The following is a 27531-nucleotide window of genomic DNA, read 5'->3' as shown; positions in this document are numbered from 1 at the left end:
GAACTGGAAGGGTAGAAAATGGTAAAGAAATTAAGGCCAATCCTTGGATTCCTTGAGTGCCAAGGTAGAGTCTAAGATTTATTCCTTAAGCAAAAAGGAACCACTAAAGTTTTTGAATTGAGGAGTGAATTGCTCAGAACTTGTTAAAACTGTCTTTAAAAATGAGAGTAAATAGGTGCTTAGTGAGGAGCCTCTGGATGTCTTAGTTTGGGCTGCTGTAACAAGATACTGTAGACCCAGTGACTTAAACAACAGAAATTTATTCCCCACAGTTCTGGAGTCTGGGAAGTCTGAGATCAGGGTACCAGCATGGTCAGCTTCTGGTGAGGGTTCTCTTCCTGGTTTGCAGATGGCTGTCTTCTTGCTGTGTCCTCACAGGGTGGAGAGCAGGGAAAGAGGAAGCACGTTCTCTTGTCTCTCTTATAAAGGCACTAATCACGTTCATGAGGGCCCCACCCTCATGACCTAATTACCTCCCAGAGGCCCCACCTCCTAATACCATCCCACTGGGGGCTAGGGTTTCAACATATATGTTTGAGGGGGACACAGTCCGTAACACTGGTGAAGAAGGTTCATGAGTTCTTAGTGTTTGGGCCACATGTAGTATGTCGATTGCTTAAAAAAAAACTTATTCTCAGGTTCTGTGAGTTGCTCCATATCTAGCCTTCGTTGCAGTGAAATTTTCCCTTGGAGGGAACGTGTACTTGGATCCACGGGTACTGAGACTCGTTAAACTTGGCTAGAGCTGGCTGGGGTCTTTCACCAGGTGTCCTAAACAGTGGAGTATCTTGGTGTGTCATGGTTATACATAAGCTGTGTTCTCAACTAACACTAGAGCAGTGCATATGCACATGATTCTCTTTTGTAAATCCATCACCATAATAGCATCATGCTCAGTCCTCATATTCTGATGCGCTACCTTGAATGGGAGACTGTGGGCATGTCAGAAATTGCATACAGCCATTGTGTATACCCCCCAGCCATAGCCAGTAATGAGCTATTCTTGCCAGTATACCAGTAAGAGTCTTGGGGCTTATAAATTAACTTAAAGTCTTTGTGGTATGATTTTTATAGAGCCTTCTGTGTGCTTTTTAATTTTATTCATGAATAAAATGTTAATAAGGAAGCGAGATGAAGAAAACATCCCCATGGGTATGTGTTTTCCTTGTGAACACTCTCCCACAGGGGTGAAATCACTTTTGTTACTGTTGGAATCTTAAAAGACTTATCAAATATTGATTGAGTGCATTGTGTATGCCCAGGCACTGAGCTGACCCTCTGTGTGCTTTGTCACCGATTAATCCTCACCTCAATCCCGAGAGGCAGGTAATTACTGTCTTCCTCAGTTTTCAGGAGAATCAGAGAGGTTGGGAACCTGCTCAGGGTCTCAGCTGTGAGTGGTAAAGCCAGAATTCACACTCAGCTCTGCCAGATGCTAGGGCTTGAGCACTTAACTCCTTCAGTATCCTGAAACCTCAGTTGCAATTTTACTTGTTCTGCCACAAATCAAAATAAAATGCCAGTCTTTTTCAAAGGAGAAATGTTAACTTGTGTTCCCTGTAATCACCTATACTTTTGAAAATAGACCCTAATATTGGGAAGCCAGATCATGGTGGCTTTGAAGACTAGACCCAGTGTCTTAGGAATTGATTTTTTTTTACTTCTGCCAAGCAACAGGCTTTGTTCACGGCCTTCCAAGTCCCAGACACTGTGGCAGGAAAGGCTGTGTCTTCTCCACTGGAAGCCTTCTTTGACCCAGATGGTCTCTCCTCCCTCCTGCTCTTGCCTCTTATGGCAGCTGTCATGTCACATTTTAACCACCAGAGGAGAGGGAGGGGTGTCCCAAAGGATCCCTATGTAAGTGTACCTTCAAAGGCCTACTTAAAATTAATTCATTTACAACAAAGGCCAAAGTTTCAAGTAAGAATGGGGAGAAAGGGATTTTATTAGAACTTTACCTTGAAAGACAGTACTAAGAAATTACAAATATAAGCTTAGTTTATCTTTTGACTAACAACATGTTGGTTATAATTTCATCTATATGTGAATTCTTAGAGAAGAAGTATTTTTTCATTTATTTTATTGAAGTATAGTTGATTTACAATGTTGTGTTAATTTCTGCTGCACTGAAAAGTGATTTTTATGCATATATATTCTTTTTCATATTCTCTTCCATTATGGTTTATTACAGGATATTGAATATAGGTTCCCTGTCCCTGATCCCAGTCAACCTTGTTGTTTATCCATTCTATGTATAATAGTTTGCATCTGCTAATCCCAAACTCCCAATCCATCCCTCCCTCCCTCCCTCTCTCTCCCTCTCGGCAACCACAAGTCTGTTTTCTATGTCAGTACGTCTGTTTCTGTTTTGTAGATAAGTTCATTTGTGTCATATTTTACATTCCACATATGTGATATCCTATGATATTTATCTTTCTCTTTCTGACTTACTTCACTTAGTATGATCATCTCTAGGTCCATCCATGTTACTGCAAATGGCATTATTTCATTCTTTTTTGTGGCTGAGTAGTATTCCATATACATGGAATGGTATGGTACATACCACATATATGTACCACATCTTCTTTATCCATTTATCTGTCAGTGGACATTCAGGTTGTTTCCATGTCTTGGCTGTGGTGAATATTGCTGCTATGAACATAAGGGTGCATATATCTTTTTGAATTATAGTTTTATCTGGATATATGCCCAGGAGTGGGATTGCTGGATCATATGGTAGCTCTATTTTTATTTTTTTAAGGAACCTCCGTACTGTTTTCCATGGTGACTGCACCAATTTACATTCCCACAAACAGTGTAGGAGGGTTCCCTTTTCTCCACACCCTCTTCAGCATTTGTTATTTGTAGAGTTTTTAATGATGGTGGTACCTCACAGTAGTTTTGACTTGGATTTCTCTAATAATTAATGATGATGAGCATCTTTTCATGTGCCTCTTGGCCATCTGTATGTCTTCTTTGGAGAAATGTCTATTTAGATCTTCTGCCCATTTTTCAGTTGGGTTGTTTGTTTTTTTGTTATTGAGTTGTATGAGCTTAGAAGAGAAGTATTGACTTGGGGAGCTGTAATTTTTCTCAAAAAAAGCCATTGAATCATACGGTAGAAGAACTGCCTTCAATTCACACGTGACTTGCGCAGCATGATCAGAAACAGTCCTTTCAATCATAAAGAGGACCATTTCAGCAAAAATATTTAAAGACTGTTTTCCCAAGGACCTCTATTATCAGATGTTCTGATCATGCTCTTTTAAAGCACCTCTAACATTGTCATCCTTCCATTTTTCTCTTAATTGTTAGCTGGTGTAACTCCACCAACTTTTCAATGGTCCATAGTGGGTTTGAGCAGCTCTCCAACTTTGCCACCTTCAACTTTCTGAGATTCTGCTTTTTCTTTATTTATTTTTGCAGTATTTGCACTTCTACTCTGCAGTGCAGTTGCTGTTGTGTTTTGGTTTTGCCTAGAAATGCCAGATGGTCCCAACAGTCAACAGAGACCAGCTGACAAAGACATGGAGCAGGTAGATGCTAGTGTTTTGGAGGGAGGCTGTTAAGGTGGACACTAACCTTGCGAGTAGTCGGCTCCTTAGTGGCTGTTTTTATGTTATGGTGACTTTTATTTTTCTCAGGGACTCAGAGACATTGCTACGGAGGACACACTGCATTTGTTTGTGGGTCTGTCTGCCTTCCAAATCAGGAGCTCCTTGGGCATAGTCAGGGATTTGGGCTCCCCAGACGCTGTCTGTACTTCATGTTAAATACATGAGTGAATGGCCCAGGTCAGACTCACTTTTTTGTGTCTTTTGACTGGAATTCCTCCAAAAGTCTTTCAAGATCCCTGTACACCCCCCCAGATCACAGCTTTGCTCTCAGTCCTGCCTCAGTCCTTAGGCCTTTCTGAAAAGAACGCTGCCCGTTTGGAAAGAGCCAGGGGCCCTTTACCCATGGTTTTGGGGTGTTCCTATTACCATCCTGTCACCTTTTCTGGGTGGTAATCTCCTCTTCATGCTGATGTCCAAGGATGAAAGAGGATTAAGGGAAAGGGGAGAGCAAACCCCTCAACCCTCTAGATTTTCCACCTTAATTCAGGAAATAGTTATTAAAGTGCCTACATTGTGCTTCTTCCATGAGGACAGTAGGCCAGTGGCTCACAAAGAAAATACCCTCTGGGCAGAGAGTAGGCAGTTTGTCACCAAGTGGGGCTCCGGTGACTGGTCCCTGCCCTTCAGCTCATCCCTCCCTTCCCTGCAGAGCTGTGCTTCCCTCCCTGCCTCTGTTTCTAGTACCTTCCACCTCTTCCCTATCCCATCCCATCCTGCTGCATGAATACCCTCCAGTTCTCAGGATTCAGCTGAAGCAATTCCTTCCCAATGTAGCATTGCTGATAGACACCCCTCCCCTTCTGCAGAGAGACACCCTCCCAACCCTGTGTCTTTATGTATGGATTCATATCCTAGCCACCTGGCACGATGCTGACTTTACGTGTCTCCTCCCACTGCCTGGAAAGGGGTGGGGGACAGAACCACAACATCGCTTTCCTCTTTGTTTCCCTGGCCCAGTGCTAGGAGCACAAGGAGGCACTGAAATGTCTGTTGCAGGAATACATTAATAGTAATTATTTGTGCACTGTTTTTCTCCCCTTCGTGCATAGCCTGAAAATTCCAGGAACTGTTTGTCTCTCACCTCTACCACCAGCCGTTAGTTTGCCCCAAGGAGATGTCCAGTTGGAATGAAAATGAATGATTGGCTTTCCCTTGGGATGCTATTGCATCCTGAGGTCTAAGATCGGGACTGTCCATCTCTCGTCCTGGCATTGAAGAGCCTAAGTCTTAAGACTGACAGCTCTGCTTTGTGGAACCCCAGAGCTGTGGGAAATCTGCTGGAACATAATCTGCAGAAGACATATTGTTGAGCTTAAGGAGACCTCCTGTAATTACCAACACAGGGAATTGTTGAGTCATCTTTGAACACTACCTCCCTAGAGACACCCTGTGTGGCACTTACCTTTATGAATTTCCAAGCCCACATTTGCTTCCCACCCTTGGTCTCATTTGCCTAAAATTGAATATCTGTTCAGTAACCCAGAAGGCATGAGACTCCAGACAGAAATATGTAATGATAGTTTTTACTTTTTGCATCATTTTGTTGGTTAAATTTTGCCTCCAGTACATCTTTTTTTTTTTTTTTTTTTTTGCTGTACGTGGGCCTCTCACTGTTGCGGCCTCTCCCGTTGCAGAGCACAGGCTCCGGACGCACAGGCTCAGCGGCCATGGCTCACGGGCCCAGCCGCTCCGCGGCATATGGGATCCTCCCAGACCGGGGCACGAACCCATATCCCCTGCATCGGCAGGCGGACTCTCAACCACTGCGCCACCAGGGAGGCCCTCCAGTACATCTTTGAAATATAAAAATTATTATCCAATTTCTGGTTTTCTCTCCACTCTTGAGCATATAACAAGGCAGAAGTTGAATTGATGTGAACACCTTTGTTTGGGCTCCATGGAGCCTGTGTCTGCTCTGAAGGTGTTTGTCCACCTTGACTTTGTCAGCAATGGTGTGGTGGGTAGTAGGCTTCCACCAGGTAGGGTACTCTCTTGTTTGGGGACAGCTTTTGCTTTAAAGGAGCTTAGCTGGAGCTAAGGTCTGAGTCTTCACAGGCAAAGGCCACTTCTCTAGTTCAAAATGCAGATGTAACATTCCACACATAACAGCGTAGAGGTCTTCTATCAGAAAGAGGCTTACCACTGATCACTAAAAATAATGCAAGAGAGTAGTGGGTGACTGCTTTCTGTGCAAGTTGGAAAACATGGTAAGGCTGGAAACCACATTGACATCAGTTATTCAGTAAATGTTGACTGGGTGCCTACTGTTTACAAGACGCAAGGCTAGGAACTTGGGTTATAAAGATGAATAAGACAAGAACCCTTGGGAGAGTTCTTGGGAGAGGGGAGGCAGACACATAAACAGATAATTACAAAACCTGAAACATGCCATCAGGGGAGAATGGTACCTTGAATAGAATCTGAGAAAGCTTCAGCAAGATGAGTGCTTTCGACGGAGAGAATGCGGGAGAACTCTCTAGGTGGAGGTCAGTAACGGCACATGCAAACAGAAGGAAGCACAAGGGGCCTCATCTGCATGCAGAAGGCTAGAGCATGAGCGTCTGAGGGGAAGTGCTGCCTGATAAAGGCTGGTGTGGGTCCCCTGAGAACCTCGGTGAGAGCAGTGCCCACCAAAGTCACATTTGTGCCTCTTCTCCAGTGTCCCATGGTGGACGCCTGGCACTGGTCATCGAGCCTTACTGTGGGGTCTGACCTGCCTCTTCTGCATCCCAGCCTGCTCTCCAGATAATCTGTCTTCTCACAACATCTGGAGATGACCTGGTGCTCACAGCATGGCAAAGACTCCATTTTCAGAAGATTTGCAACAAAATAATTAGAGAAATAGGCACTGTGGGATACTTTGGGAGCATTTATTTTTTTAAACGAAGGTGATACACATGGCTCTCAAACCAAGCAATTAAAGAAAAAGCAGCTGCTCTAGCTTCCCCAGGGACTAGACCTTTAAAATTTTTGTGACAGAGAAAATTACTTGGGGAAAAATAGACATAAATGTCCAAGGAAGCTCTTCAAATTTGAAAAACTGGGAAAATTCAAAGGCATTAAATTATCATGAAAACTTTACTACATTAATTTTGAGTAGGTCAGACATAGAGCTAACTCAGCAAGTCCCCACCAACTCTCTTGGGTGCCGAATGAAAAATTCTGTGTGTTCTTTTTTAGGCACACGGGGCACCTTTCTTTTTTTTTTTTCTTTTTTTTTTCTTTTTTTTTAGCGGTGTGCGGGCCTCCCACCACTGCGGCCTCTCCCGTTGCGGAGAACAGGCTCCGGACGCGCAGGCTCAGCGGCCATGGCTCAGGGGCCCAGCCGCTCCGCGGCATGTGGGATCCTCCCGGACTGGGGCATGAACCCGTGTCCCCTGCATCGGCAGGTGGACTCTCAACCACTGCGCCACCAGGGAAGCCCCTGGGGCACCTTTCTTGTGTCCAGGGACCGTGGGGCTTGGGTACTTTGTGTCTGATGTTACCCTAGTGCCCATCCTCTTGACTTAACTGCGGAGCAGCTGATTTCTGCATGTGAGTGTTGAAGAGGCTCATTGGTGCTCACCTCCCTGCTCAGAATCAGGTATATCGGCTCATGGGAAACAAATCCAGGCTTCACAGCAATAGACTGGGGTGGTACCACATCTATGTGCATAATACTGCATTTCACCACATCATGCTTCCGTTCATTTGGTGTTTCCTGTCATTAAGACTCTTTGGAAAGGATTTATTGTTTTTATGATTTCACACAGTGCTTGCTGGCCCCCACCCCCTTGTATGTGAACGTGCCCCCTCCCTTCCTGAGTACCATTGCTCTGTGGAACATTCTCCCTTCCCACGCAGAGGTGTATTACTGATGTCTCTGTGCCTCCGCTTCCCCGTGAGGTTCAGTCTCCAGAGGTCAGAAGCAGGTTCAAGCTATTGCTCGTGTGACTGCTTTCTTTACCCAGAACATACCTCTCCTCACTCACAGACCCATGCTTCCTCAGAGGATAGGTCCTTGCCTGGGTTCGGTTTTATGCCCTCTATCAAACATCACCAACAGACTGTGAAGCTGCATGTTCTTCCTCTCTGAGGACCACGGCTACAGAATTCTTAAGCATCCCTGTGGCTCACCTGAAGGTTCTCTTCATCCCCCAGATTTCAGGAGCATGCAGAAATGTTTGGGAATCAGCTGGGGAGGGTTTTCAGCGCCTGCACTATTCCCATCCCTGTGCTTGTTTTCTTGCTTTGGTCATTCAATCAGCAGGGCTTAAAGGGCGCTGGCCTGGAGCTTCAAATCCATTCAAGCAGGACCTTCCCAGGGAGCCTGACTGAGCCCGTCATCTGGATGGGGACTATGCTTTCCAAACCTTTTCTATGCCTTATTTTTAAACAAAGAATTTTTTAACTCTTCTAAGAGTAACAAGGTAATGTTTTTTGGATGCCAAAATATCTCTGTGTTTTCAGTGGCCTCTGGATTATATCAGACAAAATATTTCACAGGTGGTGTGGTTTCCAGTCATCAGAATCAGTCCCAGCTGCCTCTTTAAAAATTCGTGTTTTAATTTTTCCTTTTCCTTTCAGGTAATCTTGGGCAGGTGATTTTATAAGACATTTAGCACCCAAAGTCTTTGTTTCCCTCAGTAAGAAAAATGTTTTAAAAACAGAAACATTTGAGTATCACTATTAGCTTTTTTCATCTAGGGCTTTAAGTTTGATATTCAACTTTCGTGATGTTTAAACACATGGCCTAAGGTGGGGGGCCAGGTGAGGCTGAACTGTAAGGGCTCCTTTGAAAACAGGGCAGGAATCTAACGAAAGCTTGACAAATCCAAGCCTTCTATGTACATTTGGCAGTTCCTTTCCAAGGAAGTTTTCTCACTGCTGAAATGTTCTTCAGATACGTGTACCTCTGTGTCCCCCAGGGCTGGGCGGTTCACCCAGTCCCTCACTGTGTGATGCTCACTGTGGTTTCCTCTGCTGTCTGTGTTCCAGTCCCCGTCTCCTGGCAGTTCCTCACCCCTGGGTGCAGAGTCTTCGAGCACACCCCTTCATCCCAGTGACCCCACGGAAGCCTCCACAAATAAAGAGGTAGGGTACCATTTTGTTTCAAAAGCCATCAGCCCATTATGTTTTATTCTGTTTCTGGTTTATGCTTTCTCCAGCCTCCAACAGAGCTGCTGACCCAGATTACCCTGCGGAGAAAAATTCTGATCTCTCCAACGTGGAATTCGGTGATAAAGCCATGCCATCCAATTTGACAGCCGCTAGCCACAGGTGTCTATTTTAATTCATAAATAAAATGAAAAAGTCACTTCCTCAGGCACACTAGCCACATTTCAAGTGCTCAGTAGCCACACGTGACTAGTGGCTCTTGTACTGGAAGCAGGGATTACTAAACATTACCATGATGGCAGAAGGTTCTCTTGGACATGGGACATCAAAAGCTCTATTTAGCAGAGCTAAACACCTCTTCCTAGAGGTGTTATGAGCCTCAGTGCCATGGCATTACAGTTGCTATGTGGTTTGGGAAATGGGCTGGTTTCTTAAATACTAACTTATTTCAGGCCCAAGTGAAATATCTTTCATGACAACAGGATGACTGCTTCCTTGCTTACCTGGGGTGGTTCCGGTTCACACCTGTTGTCCAAGCAGTACACCTGGTGAGCACCCCTTCTCACTTTTTAAAGCAGCAGCGCTGTCCAGGAGAACTTTCTGTGATGCAGGGAATGTTTTACTTCTGGACTGTCCCATATGGTAGACACTACCACATGTGCCTAGCAAGCCCTTGAGGTGTGGCTAGTGGCACTGAGGAAATGAATTTTGCATTTTATTCCATTTAAATTACCTTAAATAGCTGTGTGTGGCTAGGGGCTGCTGGACAGTGCAGCCTTAAAGCGTCCCTTTGGACAGCAAATCGTATGGTCACCCTACTGATGGAGGCCATGCTGAGCACTGGCAGAGAATATTTAAGAGAGAAGATGCTGCTTGCTCCCACTAAGGGTTCTGGGGCTAGAAATGGGCAGGTGTTTTTCCCCTGAGAGGGAGCCATTGCCCTCTCCAGCACCTGTTGTCCTTTTGCACCTGACTAACTGCTACCCTCACCTACTTATGAACTAGCAACAGGTAAACACTGGCCCACACCATCATCTGTGTGTGGGCTCAGCTCATTCTAAATATAGATGCTGCGTAATCAACACTGAGGACATGCGTTAAAGAGCTAAACCACATAATGAATGATTGTCTCATTTTTCCTTCCTTTTGCTAATAATTTTCCATTAAATGCAATGGAAGAAAGGGATCTCCATTTTAACCTGAGTGGCAGATCGCTTCTAAAAGGAGTCTTGGTTAAAATTTACCCTTAAAATATCATTGAATTCACATACGTTTGCCATTAAATAATCATGCAGGGGAGAAGTATTTTTTTCATTAATCTATTCATATTAAACCAAACAAACGTGAGGAGACCTTCTCTGAAATGGCACCAACATTAGAATTTAGATTTGAAATATGCTTTGTCCTTCTCTGGTCTTCATCAGGCCACAGGAACAGGAGTAATGGGCTTACAGTTTCTGCTGGCTCTGCATCCTACAACGTCACCTTGTACTTTACTCATAGCACACGAATAGGTAAGAACAAATGGCAAGAAGAAGAGCCACAGTGATACTAACAGTAATGAGAGTTACCATTTCTTGAGCATTTATGGCGTTCAGGCACCAGGCCAAGCAAGTCACATAGTATCTCATTTAGTCCTTAAAATACTTCTGCGAAGTAGGAATTAATGTCCTCATTTGTTAGTGGAGGAAGCTGAGAGGTTAAGTAACTTACCTGAGGTCCCAGATCTCACATGTGGTAGGGCCAGGTTTTGAATCCAGAGCTCCGGAGAGCCCAGGCTCTTAACACCAGAATCTGCTATCCCTGCGATGAAGAGTACTTGCAGGTCACACACTGAATGGACAGGGTAGCTTGTATGTTATTATTGCAGTTTTCAAGCCTCCGGGCTCTACACATGGTTTATGTGACCTCCTGGAACATCCCAAAGATTTGGCCTTTAACTTCTTGAATGTGGCTTTATTAATTCTTGAATGTTAAGGATCAACTAATGTTCATCTCTGTCCACATATGGGGAAACACAGGGCTAATCAGACATCTGAATATTCAGCGTTTGATTATTCATCAGATATAATAAGCAAATTTCTCATTTGGCACACGTTTCTGCATATCTTTAGAAATGATGATGAAAATCCTCTTTGTGTGCAATAATTAGAGATTAGAGACTCTTTCGTTTCACAAAACTCTTTAAAAAAAATTTACTACCCCAGAGATTAAAGAAAGCCAGTCATGAGTTCATGAATAGAGAATAAGTGAATGTACCAAATGCCCTCCATTGTGACTCTAAATAAAACAGCAGCTTTTAGAGCCATAGACTAAAGCAATTCTTTTGTAGCATCTGCTAAAATCTAAATCTAATAGCCCAAGAAAATATAAATATAAATTGGCTTCTTGGTTGTACCTGGAGGCTAAACCATTTTGATACCAGCTGCAAATTCTGTCACTGGTTGGAGCAGGAATGAATTACTTATTCTTATTCCACTGAGGTTTGTGAAAGGAACCTAGGGGTAAGTACTTCTCCTCTGAGAGCTAGCATTTAAACTGCCATCCAGTCAGGTTCTAGAAGGTTTCTAGCTGATTATGTCCACTTCCAAGTATGCTTTGGGAGGCTGACCTTTGCTATGCGGTTTTACTTAGTATAAGAAATTCCAGGGTTTTTAAATTACCTCTTTGTTTATTGGGTTCTTATTTTAAGGTAACACAATAATAACTTACGTAATGGATTTTTTAAACTAAAATACATCAGTAAGGGATGAAAGGAAGAGATAAAAACTGTAGCAATCATTTTTAGCACAGTTAGAGATCAGTGCAGCAAAGACATAAAGTGGAATAAAATTCTCAAAGGGAATTCTTAATTTTAGCATATAATCATTTCATTGGTGCCTTTACTAATCAGCAGTTTCTCACTTAGACACCCAAATTCTTAAGAATACAAATTGAGTCCTTTTTATTGCTATTACTGACTATGAATTTTGGTCCATGGGTTATTTTTTAAGATGCCAGACATCTCTCTGATTGTAGAATGTAGGATTTTTAGATTATCTAAAATATGAATGGGTGGTTCTGGGCTTTGGGTAACCTTTAATAATAAATGCATATGTTTATTCACACTTCACTTTTTGTAGCCAAAAATGGTTGACAACTGGTTAATATCTGTCATTAGTGATGTATTTATTTTTCATGTTGCACAGATGGCTGTGTTAATGCATTTTTCATCATGCTTTGCCCTTTTTGAAACCTCTTTGTCTTAATTACAGTCAAGAAAAAGCTTGGCTTCATTCCCAACCTACGTCGAAGGTAAGAGCTGAGAAGGAAATATTGAACACCGAGTCATTCATGAATCTTCTAGCATTTGGGGTACTGGAAGCCCTGGGCTGTAAGACGATAGTGGGGAAAAGAGACCACAAAGTCACCTATTCTCAGTCTTAAGTCTTAGAATCTTAGACTAAAACAGCGGTAGCCGTGAACCTCTCAAAGACCCTCCTCCCTGCCTTTGCTGATTCTGTCCAGGAGACTCTGAGGCTGGGGTGAGGCTGGGGGCTTTGCCCAGCCTAGAACTGGCCATATTGGATCCAAAACCCAAGTCTCCTTATCTCTAGTCCAATATACCTCTTGCATCCATCAAGGCCCATTCAAATGGGAATGATGTTTAACTAAGGGAGACATTTTGCTCTTCATTTAAAAAATAAATAAATAAAAAGACCTTCCCAGTAATTCCCGTCTCTTGCTTGGATGAGCTAGTGATAGTAACATTTATCAAGCTCGCTCTTACTGTCTGCCAGGTACTGTTCTAAGCACTTTCTATGTAATAACTAATTGAATCCTCACATTGATCTTGTGAAGTGGGTTTTATCATTATCCCCATGTTATGCCTGAGAGAACTGAGGCATGCGGGGTGTGAGCAACCTTCCCAAGATCCCACAGTTAGAGTAGCAGAGACAGGCTGGGAACCAGAAGTCTGACTCCACCATTCTCCCTGTAATCAATATCCGATGCAGTGCCTTTATTTTCTGCCACACAAATATTGATATTATGCAGGTCCTATGGATTCTGGCAATTTGCTTGTAGTTTGATGTTCCTGGCAATATCTTGTCACCTAGTTTTGTTGTAAATATATTCCAATGGTTTTTGGTTTCCCTATCTAGTTTTTTTGTTGTAGGTGGTGATTAAGAGAGAATAAAAAACTATGCTACTACTACCATCTTCTTAGAATCCTCCAAAGTAATTTTTTAATGCTAAACAAATTATGTAAATTTTTGTCTAACACCCTCCTCTGACTTCTCAATTCATTTATAATAAAATTACAATTTATTAACCTAAAAAAAATACCTGATGCAGGACTGCCACACATGGTTGTGCAGGTTGTTCACCGCACAAATGTATCCTGTCAACAGGCCTGGTGGGGCCAAAACTCAATCCAGGCTAGACATCCCAGCTTGAGGTCAGGCCACACAACTAGAGCGTGCTACTGATCCTCTACCAGGGAGGACAGCAGATGATTTGGGGGGCAGGGTAGATTGTCATTTCCTTGAAGGAGGATTTTCTGGGGCCCAGAGGATGCCCAGACATCATGTCTGGCCTTTGGATCCTGTGCATGAACAGTTGGTGTGTTCCACTGCCCAAGAATGAATTACCTGGATTCATAAACCTACCTGAACCCTTGGGCCTGAAGCCCAGGACAAGCTCATAGGTTTGGTTGTTACTCAGGTTTCTTTCTTGAGTAACTTGGAAATTATTTCCACCATCTTTGCAAAGCTCTAAAACTCCACAAGAGTACCTTGGGGAGTTTTCAGAAGTTGACTGTTTCAGAATAATCAAAACTATTCTTCATATCCATTCCTCTAGGCCTAGAGATTTTCAAGCTCGGCATTAACATGAGTGTGAAGATATAATGTGTGTGCTCGTTCACCCACAGAGCAGCATAAAGGCATCACTGAAAAGGAAAACCTGCAATTCTTTGACTTAGGACCATTATACCTTTTTTTTTTTTAACTTTTAAAAAATACACTAGCACTGAGCCTAAAATGAACTTATGAAATTCGGGCTGTTTTTTGTGAGTGTAATACTGTGACATTTGATTCTAGTCAGTTTCCCCAGAGCATAATTGACATAAGATCATATCTCAAATATATATTTGTTTAGGTCCAATATTTCTGTCTCTTGGCTGCCTGACATTTATACAGTCACTTAAATATTATCTGGATTGCTTTTAAACATATCTGCATATCCATACTCATTAGGGTTAAAGAAGGACCCTTTTCAGTAAATAGAGCTAAATCCACTGATGAATATATGATATTGGAAGTCCCATAGAGAAGATGTTGCATTTTTGTTTTTCTTTTAACATTCATTATTTTCACAAAATAAATGGAAGCTTTTTAAAAGTTGCTATTCCAGGTGAGACCTTTTTTTCCTCAATACCGGATTGTCAAAAATGATTATGTTTATGTAACATTATAAATCTATCACTGGAATTTGAGAGAAGACGGATAATCTCTTACTTTTTACAAGGCATAGTGTGGATCCAAACTTGTCCATGTATTATTTTAGTTTGACAGCGCTTCCCTGCTATATACCTAAAGTTGTACATTGTAAATGACCTGCATCCTTCTCATATCTATAAAAGCTTCAGGGTAGGAAGGGTGTAGCTGTTGAGAAGCATGTAAGTGACTGGTATGTGGTGGAGGCAGCTTTGGCTGTGTACCACTCAGTGTTTATCCAGAGTCTTTCTCAGAAAGATTGAGAATCAGAAAACTAACAGGTTTCCTGACTTAATTACTACACACACGCTTTGTGAAGGCCTTTCCTAAAACATTGTTAAATTTCATTTTTTCCACCACCAACTTGGTTTTAGGAAAATGAATAGATTACTTTAAGGCTGTACCCTGATAAGTAGCTTATCGTGGGAAGCAGCTGTTTAAGCTCAAGATGAGCTGGATGTGTAAGGATAAAGATAAAAACCATTTCAGATTAGCTCTCCAAGAGGAAAAAGCAAATGTTTCCATTTCAAGTTATCTAATTTAAGACCCTGAGGTCTTAACAGTGGGTTAAAAAGTATATTTTAGTCTTTCCAAATATGGCATTCAAGCCAAAGAAAATACATATATTTTCATTGCAGAATTAAAACGCCTTTCTTAGCACATCTGTTGTAAAGTTATGTATTATTCTGAAACATGTTTTAATTTCCAGTAGGGTTTACAGGTGATTGTGGTTAGAATCAGATGCCCCCATTTTAAATATTTAAAACTAAGGTTTGATTTAAAAGGCTGGTGAATGAGAACAGAAAATTCCAATTTTCCTTGGAGTTGATATGTATGTAGATGCAGGCCGGGAACATTATAGCCTGTAAGTCAGCAAGGTTAGCAGCATGAGACCATGGCTTTAGGGTAATGTTACCTGTCTTGCAGATTTCAGGTTAGAGGCTATTTTGGGAATCCAAACATTTGGCAACAAATACTCATTTTTCTGATTTATAAAATTTGTTTCCCCCATTATGGATAAAATGGAAGGGGGTGATATGCACGGGTGGCGAGTAAAGGAACTTAGTGTAAAATGAGTTTTTCTAATAAGACGGCCTTCTGCTCACCTAACCATTTGTCCAGCAAACATTTATTTGATACCCACTGGGTGACAGACACTGACTAGACACAGGAGAGCCAGAGATGACTGTGACATGCTCTTTGTCCCAAAGAGCTCGCAGTCTAACAGGCAAAACAACATCCTTTGTCACTGAATTTTATGTTTCATGTTTAAATAAATATTCACATTGTTTCTCACAATAAATGGACTGGCTGAAATAAGCTTCTCTAAGAAGAAATTGTTCCTTCTATTTGCAAATGAGGGCTGAGTGAAGGTAGACCAGAGAGATGCTCTAGACTCGCAGGTTGATGCACCTGCTCAGGGGTCTCTGGAACTGGCCCACCTGTGCTGGAGGTGAGCGGCGGGGGAGAGGTGGTGTGATCGGGGGGTAGAGGGTGGCTTCACTCACCACTGTGGCTCTGTGTGTTACAGTTCCTGGACCTTGTGACCCTGAGGACTTGATCGATGGAATCATTTTTGCTGCCAATTACCTTGGCTCCACCCAGCTTCTCTCAGACAAAACCCCCTCCAAAAACGTGCGCATGATGCAGGCCCAGGAAGCAGTAAGCAGGATCAAGGTGAGGGGGCACCGTGTGCTCCGAGGGGGGCAGTGGGCAGATGTGGGCGCCTGAGCCGGCTGTAGTGGTCACCCCACACCTCATGTCCTGAGCCTAGAGGAGAGGAGATTGAGATGACATGGTAGGCAGTGCTTATACACGTACCTGCCAACAGTTCTAAACAGAAAAAAGATTTCCAAAGTATGGTTGTTCTTAATGGCCAGTCTTGAGGAAAAAGTGATAAGCTTTGAAAAGTTGAAAAGATGAGGAAGGATAACATTTTAAGTATTATATTTCCAATATAATATCTGAGTGCTGTATCACTGTATTTCCTTGTACAGCTAGAGACCAGTGACTAAAACGTCCGTGATACAATGTGGTTCCAACTAGCTGTCATTGCATTTGAACCGGTTGATCCTGTTCAAGCTAGATTGAACTAGCTTGCTTCACCTAAAACGAGCCATTTGATCAGATCTACCCTGGCTAGTCTGAACCAAGTCAGTGCAAGGGTAACTCAGTGCAAACCAGTCATAACCTGTTTGAATCTGTCTTATCAAGATTTAAAAGGAGCGAGCCTATCTGATCCCTGAAGAAGCACTTATGTCTAGTTTAAATCATTCACAGCTAGTTTGAACCAGCCAGAACTGGTTTGATCCTAGAAATGCAGAGCTCTAGAATCTCCACCACGATGCTAGTGCCACCTAGAACCATGGACAAGCCAAGGGCGACAGGGACCCTTATGGTGCCATCATGTAATTCAAGTGCCATTAAGTGCCACCAGCACCTAGAACCCCTGAGGCTGTTTCCCTGTAGAGCCACAGGTATTGCATCACCATTGAAATCAGAGCCGGGTGTTTCGAGTGAGTTGGAATAGGTTATGACTTCCCAGATTTGGTTCTGTCTGGTGTCCATTGGTCAGAATCAACTCCCTCCTCAAGGGACCAGTCCCTTTTTCATGTCTTCTCTCTCACACATCCCCAAGTTCCATCCTGGGCTTTGTGTGGCATGTGGGATGAGAAGCACGAGTAGAAGGCCGTACGTGAGAGTCCTTACTGTCTCCATCAAGGGAAAAATAGTTCTTGAGCACTTATGTGTGCAAGGCTGTGCAAGGTCTCCTGAGGGAGGGAAAATAGTGATTTATAAAGTGAGATCCTTACCCTCAAGCTCAGCAGCACAAATGAGAAGTGAACCAAGCCAGCGCATGTGCAGGGGGTGCCAGAGGAGGAGAGAGGGGTGTCAGGTACTAAGGGCCACAGGAGTGCGGAGAGACCTTGAGAGGTGAGATGCTGCCTGAAAGCCCAAGGGAGGGGAGAGCAGCAACCACAGAGGTCACAGAGGTCACACAGCAGGGGCCGTGCTACTGGTCCTCTGGGGCTGATTCCCATCTTATTCACATGCGCAGGCTGTGCCATGCCCTGAATATGAAACAAGGTCAGCGCTGGCCCTTCCCTTCACTACCCATCACAGCACAGTAAGCCCACACTGCAACTTTTGATAATATTATTGACATTTTAGGAAGTAGGATGGATGAGCCAGAGAGTAATTTACAGCTACATCTTACCCCCAGAGATGCATCTTATCCTGCGACTCCCAGCAAGACAACTCCCTGGCAATGTATCAAGCTGACCTTCCTGCCCTCCGCATCTTTCAGACTCAGTAATGCTGCTGGTAGAACATCAGGTTCCTGTTGAGCTGCCCAGCCAAGCTTGGCCTGATTCTTTTTCACTGTCTCCGTTATCTTAAAGAGGTGACATTAATACCCACAGATGTCCCCACAGCCTTCTCCATCTTAATGTAGTGTCTCCCAGGCACAACGTTCAGAACAAGAAAGCACAAACCTCTCTGAGAGAAGGAGCTGCTTTTCAGGCATTGTCCTGCCTTATTTCATACAGAGCAGAAAACTTTAAAAACATAGTCTTTAGGGACGTACTTCTGACCCCTCCCGTCCCACAGTTTCCAAATATGTTATGATTTTGTTACATTAACATTTGCTAAGTAAACCCCCAGAGTGCCAGATGGTGAGCAAAGTACCACAAGAGAAATTGAGATAGAGAAGTTTATGACTCACAGGTCCTGGAGGAATTATCTGCACACCTGGAGGGGCCACGTGGGGAGGTCAAGGCAGGACCTGGGCATAAGCCTTTCTTTATTGGGGTCTGTGGGTGGAATGCTTTGAGGTTGCCAGACTAAGGCCGGATTGTTCGCTTCAAACCAAAATGGGGTTTTGGTGAGCTCCATGGGGGTCTTACCTAAGGGGCACCAACGGGGAAGGCCCTGGGAGGCAGGGGGAGACTTGTTCACAAGGGCCATCGAGGGGGTCCTTTCAGGAGCTTACATTTGCATGTGACTCTGCGGGCCGCTCTCCACAGCATTTGCTTGCATGAAGGAGCTAATGTCATTTTAAGGCCCACGCAAGCTGCTTGGCCAAACCAGATGGATGCTGAGGCAGTAATACCGTGGAGTAACTTAGCTGAACTCTTAACCCAGCACTTAGTTTCCCAGGTTAATGGTACTGTTAGCTCCCCCAGGGTCAGTGGGCGTGCAAGGGCCCAGAGTGGTTCTCTGACAGACAGGGACCCCCTGTCAGAGAACCATGTGTTTGGAAATGGGGTGGTGCTTTTGGTTGTCACGGTGTCTGGGACATTTATATTGGCATTAGTGGCCAAAACCAGAGATCTTTGATACCCTGTAATGTCCAGAACGGAGCCACGTGACAAAGATTTATCTCCTCCAGAATGCCAGAGCACTTCCCCGTCAAGGAACACTACCAGGGCCCATTCAGATGAATCCTCCAGAAAAAGCAACAGTCCACCCCCAGATAGTACTGAAGACCCTTGAGACCAAAAACTGCATGTTGCTTTTAGATGAGTTTTTCCTAGGTTCTGTTTACTGGCCTCCTGACAGGTCCCCTTGACTCCTACAGCTAGAGTCTCTCTGTCTTTCCCCTGCCCTGTGACACGTATGTGTACTCAGTGACCTTGAGGGGAGAGCAGGCACAGACACATCACCTGAACGTAGAGCAGCGCTTAGGAAAGACGCCACATCCCAGTACCAGATCCTGCCCAGTGCCAAGTGTTCTGTGCATTTTCTGATTTCCACAGTGGTTTCTGACAGTGTTTTTTTCCCTTCTTTAAAGTGCAGCTCCCTAATGAAAAACCAGAAAGCTTACTTTGAATCTTCAAAGGATGGGTAGCCAGAAGTTCCACAGGTCATTTGAACAAAAAATTAGATGGCTTTGTCAATCAGAACAGGCAACACAGAGGCTCTCTGATTATAAATCCATTTTAGACCTGCCTAGAGCAGAGAAAGCATTTGGAAAACATATATTTATTTTTACAGCAAATTACTCTAGTGTGAGGAATTCATTATAGAGTAGTAAGATTAAATGGTTGCATTTCATTTATAAGTATCGTTTCACAATGTGCTTCTTGCATCTGAAGGAACTGTTGCCTAACATTATATATTTTCTGCCTCATGTTCCTTTTACATCCATGTAAGTGCCTGTCAGATTGTTTGCCTTTACACCCAGTCTGATGCTTTTTCAAATTGTAGGTGGAGAAGGCTGCGTCTAGAACCCATGGTTTATTTCCACACCCCCTAGAAAGTTACCGTCAGGATCGTGCACAGAGACTGCATTGCGTGCACAGGGAACCGAGGGGCCGAGCGCATTTCTCCAGATCACTCGGGTGGTCTCAAGGGGAGCGTGCACTGCGGTGCCCACACAAGCTCCCTTCTCTGAGGGAGGTGGTGCCACGCTGTTTCCTAAAGAGAGGCTGCCCTTTCAGGAATGAGTTACTCTGGGCCACCTCTGGAGACATGCAGAACAGAATGAGGCTGCAGAGTTTATAGCCGCGTCCATCCAGGAAGGAAGGGGGAAAAATGTACTTGGAAGTCCATTCAGTAATAACCTCACCACAAACTGATGAGTAATTCCTGGCTTGGTGCTCTCACCTGCACAGAGACAGAGGAGTTTCCTCCTTTCTTTTTCCGATTCCTTCTTCCCTTCCTCCCCGCAGGGATCCCATCTTGCCCCTCTCTTTCCTCTGCCTGCATTGTTTGTTTGACCTGATGTGGATGCCAGTGAGACCTACCTCACCAGGAGTCCAGCTGTGGCTGTGTGTTTTTGGTGCTTTCTTTCTGAGCAAGCACTGAACCTGATGTTTGGGTTTCCATTTCAAAGCAGGCTTTAATTTCTGGTCTGTCCATCCATTACATGGTGCCTGTCACGTAGCACCAACCGTGGACTGGAATTGAATAATGATACTGAATTTACACTTGGAGTCTTAAGAATTATGATTTTCCTAATTTAACAAAGAATGTATAGGTTTATTTGCCAAAATGGGAGGCGAGTTTGGAGTTGTGGTTTGGCTAGGGATGAATTTGGCTCAAAAAGCAAACTGTCCCTATGCAGGATCCTGTGATAGGCATCTTAGGAGATAAAAATCAACCAATTCCTTGACCTTGAGAAACATGCATTTTATAAGGGAGCCAAGAAGAGTGTTTAGGTAACAGTAATACAAGGCAGGCTGAGGAACCTGAAATTAAAAGACATTTCCATCCACCAAAATGTAAGAAATAAGGTGCATCTGAATGCAATAGCAGAATTACAGGACATCTGCCATTTTTTTTAAGTTTTTTTTTTTCATCTTTGCACCCTCCCTAATATATTCTTTCTGCCTTTGTTCCTAATTTTTGAGAAGTAGTAATATCCTTCCAGGAAGCTTCCCATATGATTTAGAAATGCATTAGAGCAATGGTCCTCAAAGTGGGACCTGGGAATTTGTTAGAAGTGCAGATTCTCAGGCCCCACCCCAGTCAGAAACTCATGGGGGTAGAGACCAGGAATCTGTTTTCAAATAAGCCCTCCAGGAGACTGTGGTGTATGCTATAGTTTGGGAGCCACTGCCTGAGAGACGGGTGGATCATCCAGCCTGAAGGAGCCTCTGTTCTCCAGCTGTGCTCTGCACGTTGCGGTCAAGCCGAGGGCTTCTCTCTGATGGGGTTCCATTGGCAAATAAGCGCAAGAAACGCTGTCAAACAGATCTTTTTGGGTATTTGCCACATGTGTTTTCCTATTAAAGGCTCTGAAAAGTCCTGTACTGAGGAAATTTAATTCAGTTTGTTTAACCAGAAGCTTCCACAATTACTTGAACGCAGAATACATTATCGCTGTGGTGGTACCTGATAGCCTTGTTGCTAGGATTCTTTTAAACATGTTTTAGGGAAAAATTCTGGAGAGAGCTTTGCCCTACATGCTATCAGTATCAAAAGTGCCCTATGCAGAGACAGCCCCCGGCCCCAGCCCAGGGTGGGAATCCTGCCTTAACCCTACCTAGAGAACCAAACGGGAAGCCAGTGCAGCTAGCTCACTCGCCTCCCTTCCTCTCACTACATCTCCGTGCTTCGTTCCACCCTCATTCCCACTTCATTCTCTGCTGCTCAGCCGGAAGACGGGGTGATGTGCTAAATTCTGCCTGAGCCGTAGAAACTGCTTCATGTCCATGCAGAGTGTGGTGTGTTTGTCTCCATTTTCTTTCTCCATTTGTGAAGCTCACAAATGGCGTTTTGATATTTTTTGATCCATGCATTTTTGTAAGAAGCATGCATTATCAAATGTTATTCTGTCTTTACTAGACTGCCCCAAAAGATCAGATTTTTCCATTCTTTTATAGAGAGATTTTCTTTAAGCGTTAAAAATTATGCTTTAATTGTAGAATGAAAATTTCTGTCAGTGTAGCATTGTCTAAGCCATCTGATTTCCCATCTGACTTGAGGTCTGTGGTTGATAAAGACGATATTGACACTGGTAGCAGACCCTTCACGTACATGATCTCATTTACTCCTCCAGATGGAGGGAGTGGGGAATCCTGTGAGGTAGGTATCATTAACCCCATTTTACAGACAGCCTTAGAAGTTTATAGATGAGAAACTTGTCCAGATGGCACAGTAGCAATTTGGAATATAGAGTGAGATTTCCGGGGTTTGAATATCTCTTCTGCCACTTAATAGCTGTGTGACCTCGGGCAAGTTAATTAGCCTCTCTGTGCCTCAGTTTCCTCTCCTGAAAGATGAGGATAATGTAGCGCCTACCTCACAGGGTTGTTGTAAGCTTTTACATTGGTACACATGAAATGCTTAGAAGGATACTGGCGTATACCAAGTGCTCAGTAAATGTCAGCTGGGGAAGGAAAAGCTAGAATAGCCAGGAGGATCCCCGGCATAACTAAACTTAAAGGGTCTTAACAACAGCAGATACTCAGTACACATTGCAGATCGAGTGATAGGATGGACAGTGCTGCAGTATGTCCTGGGCACCACAGCCTGCTGGTGGTAAGCAATAATCAGTCTCATGAAACACAAGGATTTAAATGGATGTTGTCACTCCCTGCTTCAAGATGCATGCCGGCCTTAAGGCTCTCTTAGACCTTTCTCTGCTGTTCCAGCTTCTCATTCTGACCCCAACCCCATCATCATTTCCAATGTTATGTCTAAATTTTTAATTTGTTTCAGGGCACTTGAACATCATAAGCGATTTAAAGGTGGTGTCACTCTGAGTGCATAAAATATTTTTAGCTTCATAAAAATTGTCTCAGAATGCCTTTCATGAAACTCAGTTTGCCTTTTGGATTCTCTTCCTCATCACCCATTCCAGTAAAAAACAGAATGTGGGCATTCCAGTAAGGTGGCAGACTTACTTTCCTTTGAAAAGGGCCCTTTCAGATCACTCTTCCCGAGAGTGAAGAATTTTGACCAATAGCTATTAGGGTTTGGGATCAAAAATAATGGAAACTTATATATTACTGCCATATCATTCAGGGGAGGTAGTAGAAGACAAACAGATGTTAGGATCTCACAGCAGTTGTTTATCTTGAGGATTATAACTGGTGCAGATCAGAGCATCCCTGGCAGAACTCTGAGATTCCACCCCGTAATCTGTGGCACAGCATCAGCACAGGGCCACTCCTCAGATGTGCAAGTCTTTCCACCGTCATGTACAGTGGTTAGGATGATGCCTGCAGTTGCTGCCTTCAGACTTTTCCAGAGTAGGCTGTTCACCACGAACTCATGACCACCTGTACAAGCTGTGGGGTGGCTCTGTGGGAGTGGGGCTGCCCTAGTCTCCCGGGTGCACCAAGATTAGCCATTTGGTGTTTGGATAGCTGACTCATCCAGTTTCTCCACGATGAGGTAGTACAGACAACACATTTAGTCACTAATCAAATAGTGACATGCTGCTGAGAGCAAGAGCTTTCCCACCAGGTGAGTACCAAGGATATGAGGGCGCAGCTCTCCCTGTACCCCACCCCCATCCGCACAGCAGTTACATGGTTTGGCCATTGACTCACCATCGTTTGAGCAACATCTGTGTATATGTACCAAGCCCTACCAAAGCCAAGAGGTTGCACCCTGACATAGGCAGATTATAATCATCTAACATCATAATCATATAAGAGCAAACACAAAGAGAGTGCTTATAATGCACCAGGAACTGTTCTGAGAGCATTGTATATACAGTTGACCCTTGAACAGCACAGGTCCACTTACATGTGGGTTTTTTTCAGTAGTAAATACTACAGTACTGTATGTTCCAAGACTGGTTGAAGCTGTGATTGGTTGAATCCGAGGATGTAGAACTGTAGATACAGAGGAACCGAACTGCGTATACAGAGGGCCAACTGACTGTGAGTTATACGCAGGTTTTTGACCCTGCGGTGGTTTTGGCGCCCCTAACGCACACATTGTTCAAGAGTCAACTGTATTCATTTTATCCTCACAACAGCCCTATGAAGTCGATACTGTTTTTACCCTCATTTTACAGTTGAGGAAACTGAAGCACAGAGAAATGAAGTGGCTTGTTCCAAGTCACACAACTAGTAGGTAGCAGAGCCAGAACTCAGTTTTAGACAGTCTGGCCTCAGTTTCTATTTTTATCAACTATTCTATCTTGAATAAATATTACATCCATTTCTATGTAGGTATAGGCTCTATTAACGTTACACAAATTTAAGGCAAGAAGTATTACTAGAGATAAAGAGGGAGAACAATTCAGAAATCAGTAACAAAAAGATAGCTGGGAAATCTTCAAATATATTAAAATTAAGAAGAACACAGTTCTAAATAATGTTCAAAGAAGAAATCACAGTGGAAATTAGAAAGTGTTTTGAATGAATTGATAATTAAATTGCAACATCAAAATTTGTGGGATACTGCTAAAGCAGAGATCAGAGGAGGCTCATAGTCTTATATAAATATATCAGGAACGAAAAAAGTTTGAAAATCCATACTTTAAGTTTTTATCTTAAGCTAGAAAAAAAATTGGCAAACTAAAGCCAAAGAAAAAAGAAGGAATAAAGATACAGGCTGAAATCAGTGAAATAGAACACAGGCATACAGTAAAGGAAATCAACAGAATCAAAAGTTGGTTCTTTGAAAACATCAACTGCAGTGAAGTATAAGAAGCACCTCAATACATGTCCTTCCTACTACTGCCCCTGGCAGCTACTAAATTCTGATCTAGGAAATCAATTATAGAGTGGGATTTTTTTGTCAGTCCTCCTCCCACAGAAATGCTTTATACCGCTGTCAATATTAGTTTGTTGATTCCCTTTTCAACTGAGTCTCTGCAAATTCTTTTCTAACTGTTCTCCTGTCTCTGTTTGTTCCATGCTAAGCAGATGGCCCAGAAATTAGCCAAAAGCAGGAAGAAGGTGCAGTACAAACAACTTCATCAGCTTGGTGTTATGCCTGTTTTTTTTTTTTCCCCATTTATTTACGTTTTGCCTTTTTTCTTATTTCGTGTTTTTGTTTTCTGCATCCAGCAAGTTTTTGTTCAGATTTCTTTTTGAACCGCCCCATAAGCCAACGTTTCTCAAAACTCAGTTGCCCAAAGTGGCTGTTTTTCTGTTGCTCATTAGTCATCTCACTCCAGAGGAATGACAGGGAGCAGATTGGGGATGCTGAAGGGATCCTGAAGTAGTGTGCAAGTGCCCACCATTCAGGAGCATTCACGTGGCAGGGACCTGGGTCTGCTCAATTCTAGTCATGTTTGATTTGTGGATTTGTCAGATTGCTGGATGCAAAAAAGAAAACTCGCTAATAACCACACGTGTGCAGAATCAAGCCCTGAGTGAATCAGACTAATGTGCTTTTTTGGTTGTGAAGCTTCTAGGTGCTTATGAGCTACCCATGGGACACTGAGGCATTGGGGCTCGCTCTTACTGGGGTGGCTTCAGGAGTGGGTACTGCTTCTGTGGTGTGTGGTGTGTGGGAACACGAAGACCCTCTTACCACAACTGCCTTGTTTGCACCTGCTGTAAGCATTGTCCCCCAGGAGCAAACTCTGACTTCTCCAAGGTCCTGGGGGTATGCGTCAGTTGCCCTCGTTCCTTCAATCTGTTGGGCTCTGAAACCCTTGCAGACAGTGCCATTCACGACCATTGTTCATGGAGTCAGATATACTACAGTTACTGCTTCCATGGCAGAAGAAGCAAGGAGGGGTCCGCATTTCTCCCTGTAACCTGGAGATGCTCACTCCTGTCCCCGTGTCATCCTCTGTGTGGTCCCTTCAGCTTTGGCAGTCTAGTTCTGAAGTCTGCATCGCTGTTCTGGTGACTGTGTCTCAATGCCTCTGTGTATGAGCTAACCTTGCTTGCACGCACCTGGGTCAGAGTAACGTACTGAGCTTTCTCTTGGTGCATTTTCCTTCTCAGGCTCCTGAAGGTGAATCTCAGCCAATGACTGAAGTGGATCTCTTCATTTCTACCCAGAGAATCAAAGTATTGAATGCCGACACGCAGGTATTAGCTGGCTCCCACCTTCCTCGGGGGTGAAGCTTAGCATGACAACTAGGAGACTGTGCCCTTGTCTGTAGAGCAGCTGGCCCCAGATGCTGGCTTCCACACAAGCTAGAAGGTTGTGTATGCAGTGCCTGCTGCCGGGCTGGGGGCTGGGGGATGGGAAGGGACTTGGTAGGGAGGATTGGGGCTATTAAAGATCAAAGGAAAAAATAAGTCTTGGATATTGTTTGCTAATAACTCTCATAAGTTATTTTGTTCTGTTTTGTTTTTTCTTTTTGCGGTAAGCGGGCCTCTCACTGTTGTGGCCCCTCCCACTGTGGAGCACAGGCTCCGGATGCGCAGGCTCAGCAGCCATGGCTCACGGGCCCAGCCGCTCCGCGGCATGTGGGATCTTCCCGGACCGGGGCACGAACCCGTGTCCCCTGCGTCGGCAGGGGGACTCTCAACCACTGCGCCACCAGGGAAACCCTCTCATAAGTTTTTATCAGAAGATTCATGAACAAACTAGCCTTTTAAGAAATTTTGTTTAAAATCACACACACACACACACACACACACACAATACAATCATCCAATCATCACATGCAGATTTTTTATTTTTTAACTTCCCCACCAGAGATTCTACTGGTTGTAAAATGATTGAAATTCCTTTTCACATACTACAGACCACTTCCTGCTGTGGGTTATCACAAGCCAAGGGAATTGCTCCCAGGCCTGGGCGGGCTCATGTAAGTCTGCCAACAGGGTGTTTGCAGCGAGCTCCCACGTGTGGACCGCACTTGGCTGGGCTGTGGGGTGGCAGGCTGTCTCATGGGTCATTAGATGCCGCACTGGACATACCATCCTCTCCCTGCTGCCTTCCAGGAGACGATGATGGACCACCCTCTGAGGACCATTTCCTACATCGCAGACATCGGGAACATCGTTGTGCTGATGGCCCGCAGGCGGATGCCCCGCTCCAACTCCCAGGAGAACGTGGAAGCCTCCCACCCATCCCAGGATGGAAAAAGGCAGTACAAGATGATCTGCCATGTCTTTGAATCTGAGGACGTAAGGGTGGCCTCCCTTCCATGTGATCTGGGCTGCCCTTGGGTGGCCAGGTTCCCTCTAGTTCTCAGAACCTTAATCATATGTGAGACAAATACTTATTGAGCACTTAGTATGTGTCAAGCACTGTTCTAGTGCTAGGGATATAAGGCTGAGTAAAATAGACAAGATACTCATTGTAAAGGTTGTAGAGAGACAGAAAATAAATAGATAAATATACTTAATATAAAGTTAGGTAGTGGAAGGTTTGATAAGGAAAAACTAGGTCAAGCGATAGAGGGGCCAGGGGCTATTTCAGGTAGAGTGATGAACAAAGTCCTTTCTGAGGTGACATTTGAGCAGAGACCTGAGTAGAGTTGAGAGTGAGGAAAGAGCAGGTGCAAAGGCCCTGAGACGGGGGCCTGCTGACAGAGGTTGAGGGAAGGCAAGGAGGCAAGCCACTAGAGAGGACAGAAGGGTGGGAAGAATTCAGCCAGACCCACAGGGGCCCGAACAGGTCTCACCTGGCCACTAGGGCATTTGGGGAGGACAGTTCTTGGATGTGCAGGACTGCCCTTTCCTAACAGGAAAGTTAGCATCCCTGACCCTTCCCACCAGATGGCAAGAGCACCAGCCACCCACTCCTTAGCAAAACCAGCTGCTCTTCCAGTCACAAAGCTAGTGATCCCTAACGCCCATCTCTCCAAGTGATAAAGTCAGCAGAGGAAATCAGCGTACAACAGAGGTGGGGCCCATTCTTCCATTCAGCCTTCTTACCCAGTTGTCCCTGGAACTGCAAGCGAGAACACCAGGCTTCAAGCTGTGTTAGCATCATGCTTCTCCCAAAGCTCGACAGGCCTT

The 27531-nt window shown here is 44.1% G+C and overlaps 1 protein-coding gene across 2 annotated transcripts in view; it reads left to right on the top strand.

The window, feature by feature from the left end:
* Positions 1-27531, top strand: part of APBA1 (amyloid beta precursor protein binding family A member 1) — a 233862-nt gene that overhangs the window by 186738 nt on the left and 19593 nt on the right. The window contains exons 3-8 of one of the 2 annotated variants that reach the window (XM_082613976.1): positions 8595-8690; positions 11969-12008; positions 15723-15868; positions 24523-24555; positions 25558-25644; positions 26509-26694. In XM_082613976.1, coding sequence (XP_082470102.1) covers positions 8595-8690; positions 11969-12008; positions 15723-15868; positions 24523-24555; positions 25558-25644; positions 26509-26694 — 588 coding nt within the window. The remainder of the gene's footprint in view (positions 1-8594; positions 8691-11968; positions 12009-15722; positions 15869-24522; positions 24556-25557; positions 25645-26508; positions 26695-27531) is intronic. The other variant, XM_082613977.1, reaches the window with a different exon arrangement.

Source organism: Mesoplodon mirus (assembly GCF_964341445.2).
Source record: "Mesoplodon mirus genome assembly, chromosome: 1".
Taxonomy (NCBI): domain Eukaryota; kingdom Metazoa; phylum Chordata; class Mammalia; order Artiodactyla; family Ziphiidae; genus Mesoplodon; species Mesoplodon mirus.
This window is presented reverse-complemented; position numbering and strand designations above follow the sequence as displayed.